A 13,946-nucleotide genomic window follows, 5' to 3' on the forward strand; every position below is an offset into this window, starting at 1 on the left:
TTTTCTTTTGGTTGCTGGTTCCCACCAGCCATTCAGATTCCAGCTGGACACACGGGATTGTCCTGGACTCCTCTGAATTCCTCATCCTCTTCCCCTGGCCCACATCCAGTGGGAGGACCCCGTCCTCCCTCGTTCACCTCCTGATGAAATAAATTCTTGACCGTGGGCTCTTTGTATCTCACCGAAACTTCTGCACCCGCATATTCCCCAACTGGTCTCCTTAACTTCATTTGTGTCCCCAGGAATCTGTCCTCCACAGACCAGCCCAGGGTCATCTTCCTAAAACAAATCTGATCCCACATCACCAATATTTTTTGAAATTCAGTGTCTGCAAGTCATGATCTGTCCTCAGGTGCTCTTCCTGCCTAAGCCCCGTGTAACTGCTTCATGTTCCGTCAACACAATCGGTCATGGTTCTTGGTGTACAGCACACAATTTCTCACCTCTCTGCCTTTGCTTCTCCTGTTCACTCTGCAAAGAATCCCACACCTTCTTCACTGCCAGCATTCAGTTCAGTATCACTTCCTTCAAAAAGCCTCCCCTAGCATCTTGCCCTACTCCTCCAGGGTTCTAAAACATCCATTGTGTCTCTGTTGTAGCACTTAGCTACATTGCTTCTTAATTATCAATGTGTCATCCTTCTCCCGAAACACCGTAAGCTTCCATCTGTTTTCTTAGCCAGAAGTGGGAGTACATGCAACCGTAAAAGGTCTTGGCCTATACAAGAGTGGAAGACCAGAGGCAATACTTATGGTGCTAAGACAGCCTAGACAGAGCCTTTTGCTCAAACCCTTTGGTGAGCCAGCCCAGGATTTGCAAATGCAGAGGTTATGCGGGGGCCTAAGACCAGTTTACACCAGTGCTCCAGAGTCCTGTCTGGTTAGTGCCTATCACACCCAGAGTGACTTGTCTTGTATATCTTGTTCACCACCACATTGCATGGAGTACAGTGGGCCTTCAGAAAATAACTCCGCAGCATGAATGTCGTGGACAGTGATAATGGGACAAGAAAACACAAGGTCTCCACCACAGCTATGCCCCATCACAATTACAGCACAAGTTTGGAAATAACTTGGCCTGACATTCGACTCCCGATGACAGGCTCCAACTTTTCTGCATCTTGTCTTAGGCATCATAAAGGAAATGTGAGCTATCACTCTTCCTGAAACATGAGCTGTTCTGCAGCAACATCAATAGATAGCTTTGTCATTTTAAAAATAAATTGGAAATCTTTGTATTGCTTTAAGTAACAGAGTGTTGCGCTCATGCTTTAACTGTTCAAGTTGGGTGCTCACAGTCATAAAATGATCACTCTCCATGGCTTTCATCCATAAGAGCTTATTTGTCCCAATTCATTCATTCATTCATATATTTAGCAAACATTTATGGAGTGCCAACTGTGTACTATTATGTATGCTATTCTTGGCACTGGGAATATAGCAGTGAACAAAACAGACCATCCCTGCCTATCTTATCAGTTCTGCAACTTTAAAAATATTGACTAAAATAGGGAGGCATCCCAAAATCAACCCGGTGACAATTTCATTTGTATCATTGCTTTCTTTTTGGCAGCATACAAAATAACAGTACATCTCATGGTTGATGCTATATTAGATTCAGTGTAGATGATGGAGGAAATAAGTTTTTTTATAATGATGGGGTTAGGGTTCTCTCTATCCAAGAGTTATAATAAATAGAAGTTGTGGATGTTCTGACACTGGGGTGTGTTCAAGTATAACACTTTACCCCCATCTAAAATGGCTTCTGGGCTCATTGCGTGGTGAGAGTAGCTGTTGGATTTGCTCATTTCAAAACTTACTGATATTTCACATGTCTACATGTCTCACTTTGATGTTTACCTCGTTTGTTTTGTGTGTTTTTGTTTTTTGAGACAGAGTTTCGCTCTTTCACCCAGGCTGAAGTGCAACAGCGCGATCTCTGCTAACTGCAACCTCCACCTTCCAGTTTCAAGCAATTCTCCCGCCTCACCCTCCCGAGTAGCTGGGAGCACCCACCACCACGCCTGGCTAATTTTTGTGTTTTTAGTAGAGACGGTGTTTCACCATGTTGGCCAGGCTGGTCTTGAGCTCCTGACCTCATGATCCGCCCGCCTAGGCCTCTCAAAGTGCTGGGATTACAGGTGTGAGCCACGCCGTGCCCAGCCTTTGTTTTTGTTTTTTTGAGAGACAGAGACTTGCTCTGTCGCCCAGGCTGGAGTGCAGTGGCACAATCTCGGCTCACTGCAACCTCCACCTCCCAGGTTCAAGCGATTCTCCTGCCTCAGCTTCCCAAGTAGCTGGGACTACAGGCGTGCACCACCATGCCCAGCTAATTTTTGTATTTTTTTAGTAGAGACAGGGTTTCACTCTATGATGGCCAGGCTGGTCTTGAACTCCTGACCTCAGGTGATCTGCCCACCTCGGTCTCCCAAAGTGCTGGGATTACAGGAGTGAGCCACTGTACCTGGCCTACCTCATTCATTTTGAAATAAATAAACCTATATTGTATTGTTGTAAAAACATAGTTGTATTAAGTTTAAGAAATTTAGCCCCAAGAAGGAAATAGAGAAGACAAGACTGATGAAACCAAACTGCTTCAGATAATGTACTTTGCCTTTCAGAGCTTTGAAAGTAATTCAGTAATGAGCATTTCTCTCTTTTACTTTGAATACTTCAAAAATTGGTGGCTTGTTTTTATTAGATTCCTAGGTGAACACACACACACAGACATAAATGGAAAATAGATGTTTTAAAAGGGAACAAAATGGGCCGGGCGCAGTGGCTCACGCCTGTAATCCCAACACTTTGGGAAGCCAGGGCGGGTGGATCACCTGAGGTTGGGAGGCTGAGGGAGGAAAATCACCTGAACCCGGGAGGCAGTGAACCAAGATCGCACCATTGCACTGCAGCCTGGGCAACAAGAGCAAAACTCCGTCTCAAAAAAAAAAAGAAAAAGAGAAAAGGGAACAAAATGTAAAATGTATTCCTAGGAATAGAAAGTGAGACAATTATTGTAATCTCTCACCAACTCAATAGTGCTTTGTTCTTACAGTGTTTCACACGTCTTGGGCTTGACCCTAACAATAAATCTTTCATATAGTATAGGTGATAGAACTGAGGCCCAAAAGTCAGTTGACAGTTTTCTGATACTGGGCCCCTGTCAGCAGGAAGCTGGGGCCTGAGCCAAGGTTTGTTTCTGTGCTACTCTGTTGCCTCCTAGAAAAGAGACAATCAGAGTATCTTTTCTCATTGTATTAGCCTGTTCTCACGCTGCTAATAAAGACACTCCGGAGACTGGGTAGTTTATAAAGGAAAGAGGTTTAATGGACTCACAGTTCCACATGGCTGTGGAACTGTGGATTGGAGGCCTCACAATCATGGCAGACAGCAAAGGAGAAGCAAAGCAAAGGCAGGTCATCCATGGCGGCAGGCAAGCAGGTATGTGCAGGAGAGCTCCCCTTTATAAAACCGTTAGATCTCATGAGACTTATTCAGTCTCACGAGAACAGCATGAGAAAAACCCGTCCCCGTGATTCAGTTACCTCCCACTGGGTCCCTCCCACCACATGTGGGGATTATTACAATTCAAGGTGAGATTTGGGTGGGGACACAGCTAACCCATATTACTCACCCAGCCCACTTTGCTGCCCACTGTCCAGGGTCTGTTGTCACTCCATCAGAATCTACTGTTTTCCATTATGAACGCCTCTGTAGCACATCATACTGTGCCTTTGCCTGTTATAGGTGTGGGCTATCCATAGCAGATGCTGGGCAGACCACATTATCACTTACTGTTGGCTTGACCCAATGGTATACTTACAAAACCATCTGGAAATAAATATGCTGTTTTTAAGTGAGAAAGACCAGAATACAGAATATTATGCCATTTAGGTCACACACACAACTGTGCTTTTCTGCACTACCTGTAACTGTTCTGTAAATAAATGCCCAGGAAAGATCTGGAAAGATGCACATCAGACAGACTGAATCAGTCCCTCTGGTTCAGAGCCTGGGATTCAGGAGTCAGGGAGCAAGACAAGCTTGTGATTATATCACTTTGATGGTGGTAAGGTTCTTTGCAATAAACGTGTTTTTATTAGTTAGGACTCTTTCAGTTGCAACTTGACAGAACATCTACGCCATGCTAGTTTTATTTTATTTTATTTATTTGTTTATTTTTTGAGATGGAGTCTCGCTCTGTCGCTCAGGCTGGAGTGCAGTGGTGCGATCTTGGCTCACTGAAACCTCCGCCTCCTGGGTTCCAGCGGAACCCTTGGTGCCATTCTCTTGGGATTAAATGAGTGCGCACTCCTAGTTCCTGTGGGACCTGACTGTTAAAGAGCCTGGCACCTTCCTCCTCCCTTGCTATGTGACATGACAACTCCCCTTCCCCTCCAGCCAAGATGGGACACTCCCTGAGGTCCTCCCCAGAAGCAGATGCTGGAGCCATGCTTGTACAGCCTGCAGAGCCTCGAGCCAAATAAACCTCTTAGCGTCAGGTGTTCCTTTATAGCAGCGCAACAGACTAAGACAGTGATGCAACTGGAAGTGCAGGAGCATTAACCAACTTAAACCCAAAAAGAGGATTTGAAGGACCCAGGTTACTGCATGGGGTCAGGCTCAGGGCACTCCTTGTCCTTGCTGGGCAGCTACATTGGGATTTCCCTCCAAGGCTCTCCACCTTCAAGCAGGGTGTGGAGGGACTCTGTGGTCTGGGTGGGGCTTACCCCACGTGGAGAGGCGGCGGCTTCTGCCAATTCAGCAGAATTCCCTTGGCCACAGGACAGGTTCAAGAAAAGCCAAGTGACCCTCTGCAGGTAAAAATCTTCTTGCTCAGTCCTTAGGAGTTTCTAGCTCTCTCCTTACTGGACTTGAAGAGAACACACAGTTTGTACCTGCTCCCAGCCACCTTGTAACACAGGTGGAGCCTGTCTGAGAATGGAGACAATCTTTGGGGCAGCAGAGGTTGCAGTGGAGAAAAACAAGGTGCTGGCACCAGCAGTTGAGCTCCTGCACAAAGTTGTGCTTCACTTTCCCCCTTAAAACTAGCATGGCTGCCAGGCCTGGTGGCTCACACCTGTAATCCCAGCACTATGGGAGGCCAAGGTGGGCGGATCATGTGGTCAAGAGACTGAGACCATCCTGGCCAACATGGCGAAACCCCGTCTCTATTAAAAACTACAAAACTTAGCTGGGTGCGGTGGCAGGTGCCTGTAATCCCAGCTACGTGGGAGGCTGAGGCAGGAGAATCGCTTGAACCCGGGCAGCAGAGGTTGCAGTAAGCCGAAATTGCACCACTGCACTCCAGCCTGGGCGACAGAGTGAAACTGTCTCCAAAAAAAAAAAAAAAAAAATCCTTAATAGCATGAAATATTCAATCTGTTTAGTTTTTCTCATCAAATGTTTTTTATGAGCAATCCAAATGAGGACCACCCACTGCATTTGGTTAATATGTCTGCCAAGACGCTCTTAAAATCTAACAGTTCTTACCCATCTTTTTCTGTACAGTTTATTTGTTGGAGGACATAGGTCATATGCCTTGTAGAGTTTCACATATTTGGGGTTTGTTGACTGCATCCTGTTGTCTCACTTACCATGTTCCTCTGTCCCCTGTATTTCCTATAAACTAATATTAATAGTTAAGATTTGACACAGTTGGGTGTTTTTTTTTTGACACTTTTGTAAGAATACTTCATAGGTTGGTGCAGCGTTCTTCCTGTTGGCATCACCTCTGGCATGTGATGCGTGATTATTGCCTGTGCATGTTAATGATCAGTCGGTGGGTTTGGGTGTTGATGGTCCGACACATCCACTTTCAAGTTTCTTAATATCGTTTGTTTGTTTGAGAGACAGAGTTGCTCTGTTGCCCAGGTCGGAGTGCAGTGGCACGATTATAGCTTACTGCAGCCTCAAATTCCTGGGCTCAGGTCATCCTCCCACTTCAGCCACCTGAGTACTTGGGACTACAGGCACATGCCACCATGCTCTGCCAATTTTTTGGTTTTGTCGTTGGTGTGTGTGTGTGTGTTTAAGACAGGGTCTTGCTCTGTCGCCCAAGCTCCATGGAGTACAATGTTGTAGAGATTGGATTTTGCTGTGTTTCCCAGGCTGATCTCAAACTCCTGAGCTCAAGTGAGCCGCCACGCCTGGGTGATATCTTTTCATCTAATGTTTTAGCAGCTATTTATGATCCTTGCCCAAAGCCTTCAATTCACTGGGGATATATGTGGTCTTTGAATATGATTAAATATAAGTGCAGGTCACTGTGGCCAAGAAAAAAAAAGTTACTGCAATCATGACCGCAGTTGGCTCAGCTCTAGTGGGGTTTATTATCATACCATACTTACATTATCCACGTGAGGATCCCCAGGCATGACTTGTTCATAACAAGAGGGCAAGAGAACCAGTTGGTACATCTTCTCTCCAACTGTGAAAGGGAATATACTTTAATAAACTAGTTTTATGTTAGTTCCTGATATCTTGGTTTTACATGAAAAACTATCATAAAAGAATCAAAATGCAGGCCGGGCGTGGTGGCTCATGCCAGTATTCCCAGCACTTTGGGAGGCCGAGGCCAGCAGATCACCTGAGGTCAGGAGTTCCGGACCAGCCTGGCCAACATGGTGAAACCTTGTCTCCACTAAAAATACAAAAAATTAGCCAGGCATGGTGGCACGCGCCTATAATCCCAGCTACTCTTGAGGCTGAGGCAGGAGAATCGCTTGAACCCGGGAGGCAGAGGTTGCAGTGAGCCTAGATTGTGCCACTGCACTCCAGCCTGGGCAACAGAGCAAGACTCTATCTCAAAAAAAAAAAAAAAAAAAGAATCAAAATGTACCATTATAAAATTGTTGATGGGAGAAAGACCCTTAGCAAAGTGGAAATCAATACCTGTAAATTAAGGTTAACGCACTCTGAATACACTAAATAAACTTTGGTCCATTAAAAGGTCTTTTTGTCACTTTTTTTTTTTTTTTTTAAGAGACGGACTCTCGCTCTGTCGCCCAGGCTGGAGTGCAGTGGCGCAATCTCAGCTCACTGCAAAGTGCAAACTCCACCTCCTGGGTTCACACCATTCTACTGCCTCAGCCTCTGGAGTAGCTGGGACTATAGGCGCCCGCCACCATACCCGGCTTATTTTTTTTGTATTTTTAGTAGAGACGGGGTTTCACTGTGTTAGTGAGGATGGTCTTGATCATCTGACCCCGTGATCCGCCCACTTCAGCCTCCCAAAGTGCTGAGATTACAGGCATGAGCCACTGCGTCCGGCCCTTTTTGTCACTTTTTAAGCATCTTTTGGAGTATTAAGATCACATTGATTCTAAATATTTGTTTGCCTTCATCTAGTTTATAGCACTTTGTTGCTCCAAAAGATTTCTCCTAGGATCTCCTAGTAAAATCCTAATAAAGACCATTTGTAACACACATCAAGACTTGAGGATTCTGTTTGTGTTCTAATTTCATGTATCCATAGGCTCGGAAACTCCAAGATTGTACACCTACCTTATCATTTTGTGATTCTTTATGTCAGTCAGCAAATACTTTATGACACCTGGGGTCTACTCAGGAGATTTAAGGCTGAACGAGACTGGTCAGTCAATCATAGATCATGAAGGCAGAGGTAGAGCCCTGAGTAGCTAGAGTCAGAACAAAGCCAACCCTGGTGATGCTGCAGTAAATGATCACCGTTACAGGGAGGGTGATTGACAAAGCCAACCTGGTGATGCCACAGTAAATGATCACCGTTGCAGGGAGGGTGATTGACAAAGCCAACCTGGTGATGCCACAGTAAATGATCACCGTTGCACGGAGGGTGATTGACAAAGCCAACCTGGTGATGCCACAGTAAATGATCACCGTTGCAGGGAGGGTGATTGACAAAGCCAACCTGGTGATGCCACAGTAAATGATCACCGTTGCACGGAGGGTGATTGACAAAGCCAACCTGGTGATGCCACAGTAAATGATCACCGTTACAGGGAGGGTGACTGGGAGGCAGCCACTTTTGACCTTATACTAGGATCCTTAAAAGGTAATTTTTGCAAAAATATTCCAAAGCAGCGTCAGTGTCCCCGGGCCCTTTCCTAGGCCTTTGACTTCCAGATGTACTGTTTGGAGCTCCTGTGTCCTCAGCCTGGCTGGTTTTCTGTTCCTCAGAAGTGGGGCTGCCCGTTGCTGGGGCTTCATATGACTTGAGCAAGCCCCCCGCATCTCTTGTAAGATTTGCAGTTTTACTTCACAAGACCAGCGAAAATGTCAGTGTGCAGGATGGCTGCACGTGGTGGGCGGGGAGGGCCTTGATGAGGAGCCGATTTCATAAGTGGCCACTTTGTTCATGAATTTTGTGTTGTGATGACATTTGCTTCCTCACGCTGAGGCCGGGCCACCACTGCCACCCTACCCTGTAGCTGATAAAGCTGCAGGTACAGCAGTAATTTATTTGTGTTTCTTTTATAACAATAAGGAAATGTTTGCTTCAATTTTTTAAAAAGACGTGCAAACGAAAGAGAATTAAAATGTATGTGATACTTCACCACTTTCTAAACTTGAAGAAGAGATGCATAGACTCTAAGATGTTTGTATTGTTTTGCCTTCCAGGAGGTTTCAGTCAGGAAGAACTTCTGAAAATCTGGAAGGGGCTCTTCTACTGCATGTGGGTGCAGGATGAACCCCTTCTACAGGTAACATGCGTTCCCTTTGTCATGCTCCCGGGTTCTTGCTGTGGATGGATAAGAGACTTGATCACTCATGCTGTGCCAGTCCCCCGATACACTGACGCACACTGACAGTCGTGCTTCAAGGAGTCATTTTCGTACCTCTTGTCCATACAGAAAGGGATGCAGGGTCAACACAGTTAGGTGAATTGTCTTTTCAAATAAAAGGAAAGATGGGCATTCGTTGTCAATTTACTATTTCTCTGTAAAATTTCATAGGTTCCATGCTAGGTTTTACATTACTTAAAGTTTCTCTCTTCTGGTAAGTTTATTTTTTGTGGTCAAGGATGGCATGACAGGAGCACTAACTAGTCAAGACCCTGTGAAACCCAGGAGAGGGCAGCCGCGTCACTGGGCTTCGGGTTCCATGGAGAGCAGCGGTAGCGCTCAGCGAAAGCCTCCCTGTTAAAGCCGAGTGCGCCTGCGCAGTCACCCAAACGCACAGCAGGCTCGGTCTCTCTGTGCGGGGCCTGCTGAGCCCGCTGAGCCCACCACCAAAGCCAACACTGAAGAAGTGACTTTCACTTTTTAAAAGCTTTGTTCTGACCCATGAAAGTAGATCCGATCTGCCTCTGTAGAGGGAGAGCAGGCTTGTCCAACCCACAGCCACATGCGGCCCAGGATGGCTTTGAATGCAGCCCAACACAAATTCGGAAACTTTCTTAGGACCTTATGAGATTTTTTTTTTTTTAAGCTCTTCACTATTACTAGTGTTAGTGTATTCTGTGTGTGGCCCAAGACAGTTCTTCCAGTGTGGCCCAGGGAAGGCAAAAGACTGGACACCCCTGAGGTAGAGGAACCAGCCTTGAGAAGTGCTTGCAAGTCTCTGATGCAGATGACAGGTCCTCAGGGCAAGATTTTACTTTTCTGGGTTTTCATGTGCAGCCTTGCCACTTCTCCCGTGCTGCGTAATAACTTGTTTTAATTTATTTTTATTTTACTGAACATATTTTGAGTAGGAGCAGGGCAAAATATTTTTATATTACATTCAAAAGTAACAACCAACAGCTTTAGTGGCGGAAGAAAACCAATGGACAGAAATCTCATTTTCCCACGAAGGAAAACAGACCGGGTGTGGTGTGAGTCAGACTGATGAGGAGTGTGCTTTTCTCACGGAACCTCAGGAACAGAGGGCGTCTCCCCAGAGTGAGCCTGCTGCACCTCAGCAGGGCATGCTCTCTCAGGGACCCCTTCACCCAGGACAGAGCCCAGAAGGCTGAGTTTACCTTCACATTCCACCTTGTCTCTGAGCAAGCTGTAGGGAGGACTTTCCCATGGCGTGCAGTGAGCATCCCCAGCATCTCACCTCTGTGGGGTCTGCCCTGCTGTCTTTGTGTTTCACATCATTTCTGGGATTATGATGAAGTTTTCTTTCTTTTTTTTTTTTTTTTTTTTTTACAGAGTTTCACTCTGTTGCCCAGGCTGAAGTGCAGGGGTGCCATCATGGCTCACTACAGCCCCAACCTCCCTATTGCTCAGCTGATCCTCCTGCCTCAGCCACCCGAGTAGCTGGGACTACAGGTGCACGCCTCCATGCCTGGCTAATTTTTGTATTTTTTGTAGGGACTGGGTCTCATTGTGTTGCCTAGGCTGGCGTTGAACTCCTGGACTCGAGCGATCCACCCGCCTCGACCTCCCAAAGTGCTCGGGCTCCCATTACAGGCATGAGCTGCCCAGCCCAGCTTAGATGGGGGTTTTTTGGTTGTTGTTGTTGTTTTGAGATGGAGTCTAGCTCTGTCACCCAGGCTGGAGTGCAATGGCATGATCTTGGCTCACTGTACCCTCTACCTCCGAGTTCAAGCAATTCTGTCTCAGCCTCTCGAGTAGCTGGAACTACAGGCACACGCCACCACGCCTGACTAATTTTTGAATTTTTAGTAGAGATGTGGGGAGTGCCATCTTGGTCAGGCTGGTCTTGAACTCCTAACCTCGGGTGATCCACCTGCCTCGGCCTCCCAAAGTGCTAGGATTACAGGCATGAGCCACTGCACATGGCCAGATATAGTTATAAAGCCAGGAACTGATAACTAATTTATTTCATCTCTAGTTCATCTGAACTGATAATTAGAGATGCTTTTTTAAACAGGTAGCTTAACACAGTTCTTGCAGACATACCAAGTTAGCATAATAGTCCGTCAATATTGGAACTTACACATTTGATAAAATTCAGATATTCGGATACATACTTCTTAGTGGAAGTGACAAGAGGGGCAGACCTTCCCACCAGCGGAAGTGGGAGAAGGAAGCAGGCCGCGGCACAGGCATCTCATGTTGCCCCACGATAACCCCCATGTTTCTCCCCAACCCCGCCTCTGCAGGAAGAGCTCGCCAACACCATTGCACAGCTAGTCCATGCTGTTAACAACTCAGCGGCTCGTAAGTCCTGTTGTTTCTTCTCCTTCCTTCCAAGTTTTCCGACTTGCTAGTTTAATGGGAACCTTGTGCCGGTATTGTGTAGATGTCAGGGGACAAGCCATTCCTGTTTTTAAAAGCTGTGATAAACTTAGTCATTGACTTGGTGAGAGGGCACAGTGTCTTGGGGAGAATCAATTTGACATCTCAAAGATTTCAGAAAATGCTTTTAGAAATAACAATCCTCCAGAATCTTCAAATTCTGAGATACTTTAACACTTGGAGCCTGGAGAGCCAGATGCAGGGTCCACGGTGACCTCTGGATGCCAGGTTCGTCTTCCCCAAGAGCAGAGCCGTCACTGGTAATAAATACATAGAAGACACCACCGGTCACAGACTATGAAGTAACTCCTCTCAACCATAGAGAAAAGAAATTAGTTAGGGTGCTTCTGTGTCAGGCGTTGATTGCTTATAAAGGAAGAAAAAGGTAGCCGACTTCGTTTGTTCTGCTTAATGCTGTTCAGAAAAGCATCCTAATGATTTCAACCACCCCCAGTGGTGCTCTGAATATTAGCTGACTCATATTCAACAAAATTCTACATATGATGTATAATAGATTTGCAAAGATGAAAAAAGAATTGTGCAAAAAGAAATAAAGCCAAAAAATCAACAAAAATTGTTTTTGAATAAAAAAGTGCTAGTTCTGTGGGTCAGAAGAGAAAAATTCAGTGTTTTGTACCGTAGCTCACCCAGATGCCACCTATAATCAGACAAAAATATGAGTTTCTATATGGATTATATAAGTGTCAGAATTAATGGTTTTGAACTGATTGTTAGGTACCAATGCAGTAGGAAGAGTTACTAGAAGTGGAATAAGGAGTCTTTTGATTTTAAAAGAAACGTGGCTTTGCAATGGATAAAGGAAAAATGCTCCAGAGAGCATTCGAATCTGACATTACAATGTTGCCAGCCCTTCCTATTATTCTGTTTTTATTTAAATTCAAAAGATCAAGGCCAGGCATGGTGGCTCATGCCTGTAATCCCAGCACTTTGGGAGGCCGAGGTGGGTGGAACACCTGAGGTCAGGAGTTTGAGACCAGCCTGGCCAACATGGTTAAACCCCGTCTTTACTAAAAATACAAATATTAGCCGGGTGTGGTGGTGCGCACCTGTAATCCCAGCTACTCGGGAGGCTGAGGCAGGAGAATCACTTGAACCCAGGAGGCAGAGGTTGCAATGAGCTGAGATCGTGCCATTGCACTCCAGCCTGGGCCACAGAGTGGGACCCCGTCTCCAAAAAAAAAAAAAAAAAAAAAAGTAAAAGATCTGCACAGTCTAAGTGATGTTTAATAAATAAGTGTAAAAGAAATGATTGAGTATATTTAATTATCAACAGATTTTCTAGCTGCCCAAGAATTACTGAGAAAAGTGAATAATAAATAATGCTAGTTTGTTCCTCTTCATTATTTTCTTGCTATATGGTAGTATGTTGATGTGGAAGCCAAGTATTTAGAGCCTTTTGTTCACTGCAGAACACCTGTTCATTCAGACCTTTTGGCAAACCATGAATCGAGAATGGAAAGGAATAGACAGGCTACGCCTGGACAAATACTATATGGTAAGATCTGCCACAGTTACTTCAAAAACTCCTGGGAAGAAAAGAATGTCCTTTATCTTAAAAACAATGGGAAGGTTTATTTGTGAAGCAAAACAAGCCACAGGCTTAGTGTGAAGGAAGAATTTGAATGTGTCCTGGAAAGCTTCTCTGTTTTGGCTTTTGCAGTTCTTAAGGATGAGTTTGGGGAGCATTAGTGAATATGTTGGGTATTTTTTGAGACAGTCTCTCTTGCTCTGTTCCCCAGGTTGGAGTGCAGTGGTGCGATCTCAGCTCACTGCGACCTCCGCCTCCTGGGTTCAAGTGATTCTCATGCCTCGGCCTCCTGAGTAGCTGGGATTACAGACGCGCACCACCATGCCTGGCTAATTTTTGTATTTTTAGTAGAGATAAGGGTTTGCCATGTTGGCCAGGGTGGTCTTGAACTCCTGGCCTCAAATGATCTGCCCACCTCAGCCTCCCAAAATGCTGGGGTTACAGGCGTGAGCCACTGTTCTTGGCTATGAATATGTTTTTTGATCTAGAAGTTAAATATGACTGTTGTGAATATTTTTTTACTTTTGGGATCCAGGCCATAACAATTTCATTGGTCCCCTCATTCTGCTGAGCTGATTAATATTTCTTACCTTTCCTTTTTTTTTTTTTTTTTTTTTTAACAAAAATTGCCTTTCTTTAGCTGATTCGTCTGGTCCTGAGGCAGTCCTTTGAAGTCTTGAAGCGAAATGGCTGGGAAGAAAGGTCAGTAAACCATTTGAGTTAGCATGTGGTAGCCTTAAAACTTAAAAGGTAGTAGAGTGTCAAGTTTTCTGAACTTGTAGAGTACCAATGAGAAGCTCGATACATTGTTACCTATAGAGAATTGAAATCCAGTAGAAGGCATAAAACAGTTAAGTATATATGACAGTTAACATTTTATCCTGATTTAAGTGATTGCTTTTTTCCTTGTAAAATGATTTCAGCCTTGCATTGATTGTTAGGCTGTGTAGGTTCTAGACGGAGTATTTTTGTTTCTCTTTGGGAAGTGGGACATGTTGGCATACTGTCATTCACAGAAGCATGCGTTTGGTTCTTTAGCCGAATCAAGGTTTTCTTGGATGTCCTGATGAAGGAGGTCCTGTGTCCTGAGAGTCAGTCTCCTAATGGAGTGAGATTCCACTTCATTGATATTTACCTGGATGAACTCTCCAAAGTCGGGGGGAAGGAGGTAAGCAGCTGCCGACAGGCTGCCCACGGGGTGAGGGGGCCGCCAGTGTTTGCAGTAGTCGC

General features: G+C 45.2%; 1 protein-coding gene across 2 annotated transcripts in view; it reads left to right on the forward strand.

The window, feature by feature from the left end:
* The window catches only part of RRP1B (ribosomal RNA processing 1B), a 36,705-nt gene that overhangs the window by 1,910 nt on the left and 20,849 nt on the right, over positions 1–13,946 (forward strand). For both annotated transcript variants that reach the window (XM_034948163.3, XM_063601430.1), the window contains exons 2-6: positions 8,598–8,680; positions 11,032–11,089; positions 12,598–12,683; positions 13,357–13,418; positions 13,755–13,884. In XM_034948163.3, coding sequence (XP_034804054.3) covers positions 8,598–8,680; positions 11,032–11,089; positions 12,598–12,683; positions 13,357–13,418; positions 13,755–13,884 — 419 coding nt within the window. The remainder of the gene's footprint in view (positions 1–8,597; positions 8,681–11,031; positions 11,090–12,597; positions 12,684–13,356; positions 13,419–13,754; positions 13,885–13,946) is intronic.

Source organism: Pan paniscus, chromosome 22 (genome assembly GCF_029289425.2).
Source record: "Pan paniscus chromosome 22, NHGRI_mPanPan1-v2.0_pri, whole genome shotgun sequence".
Lineage (NCBI taxonomy): Eukaryota > Metazoa > Chordata > Mammalia > Primates > Hominidae > Pan > Pan paniscus.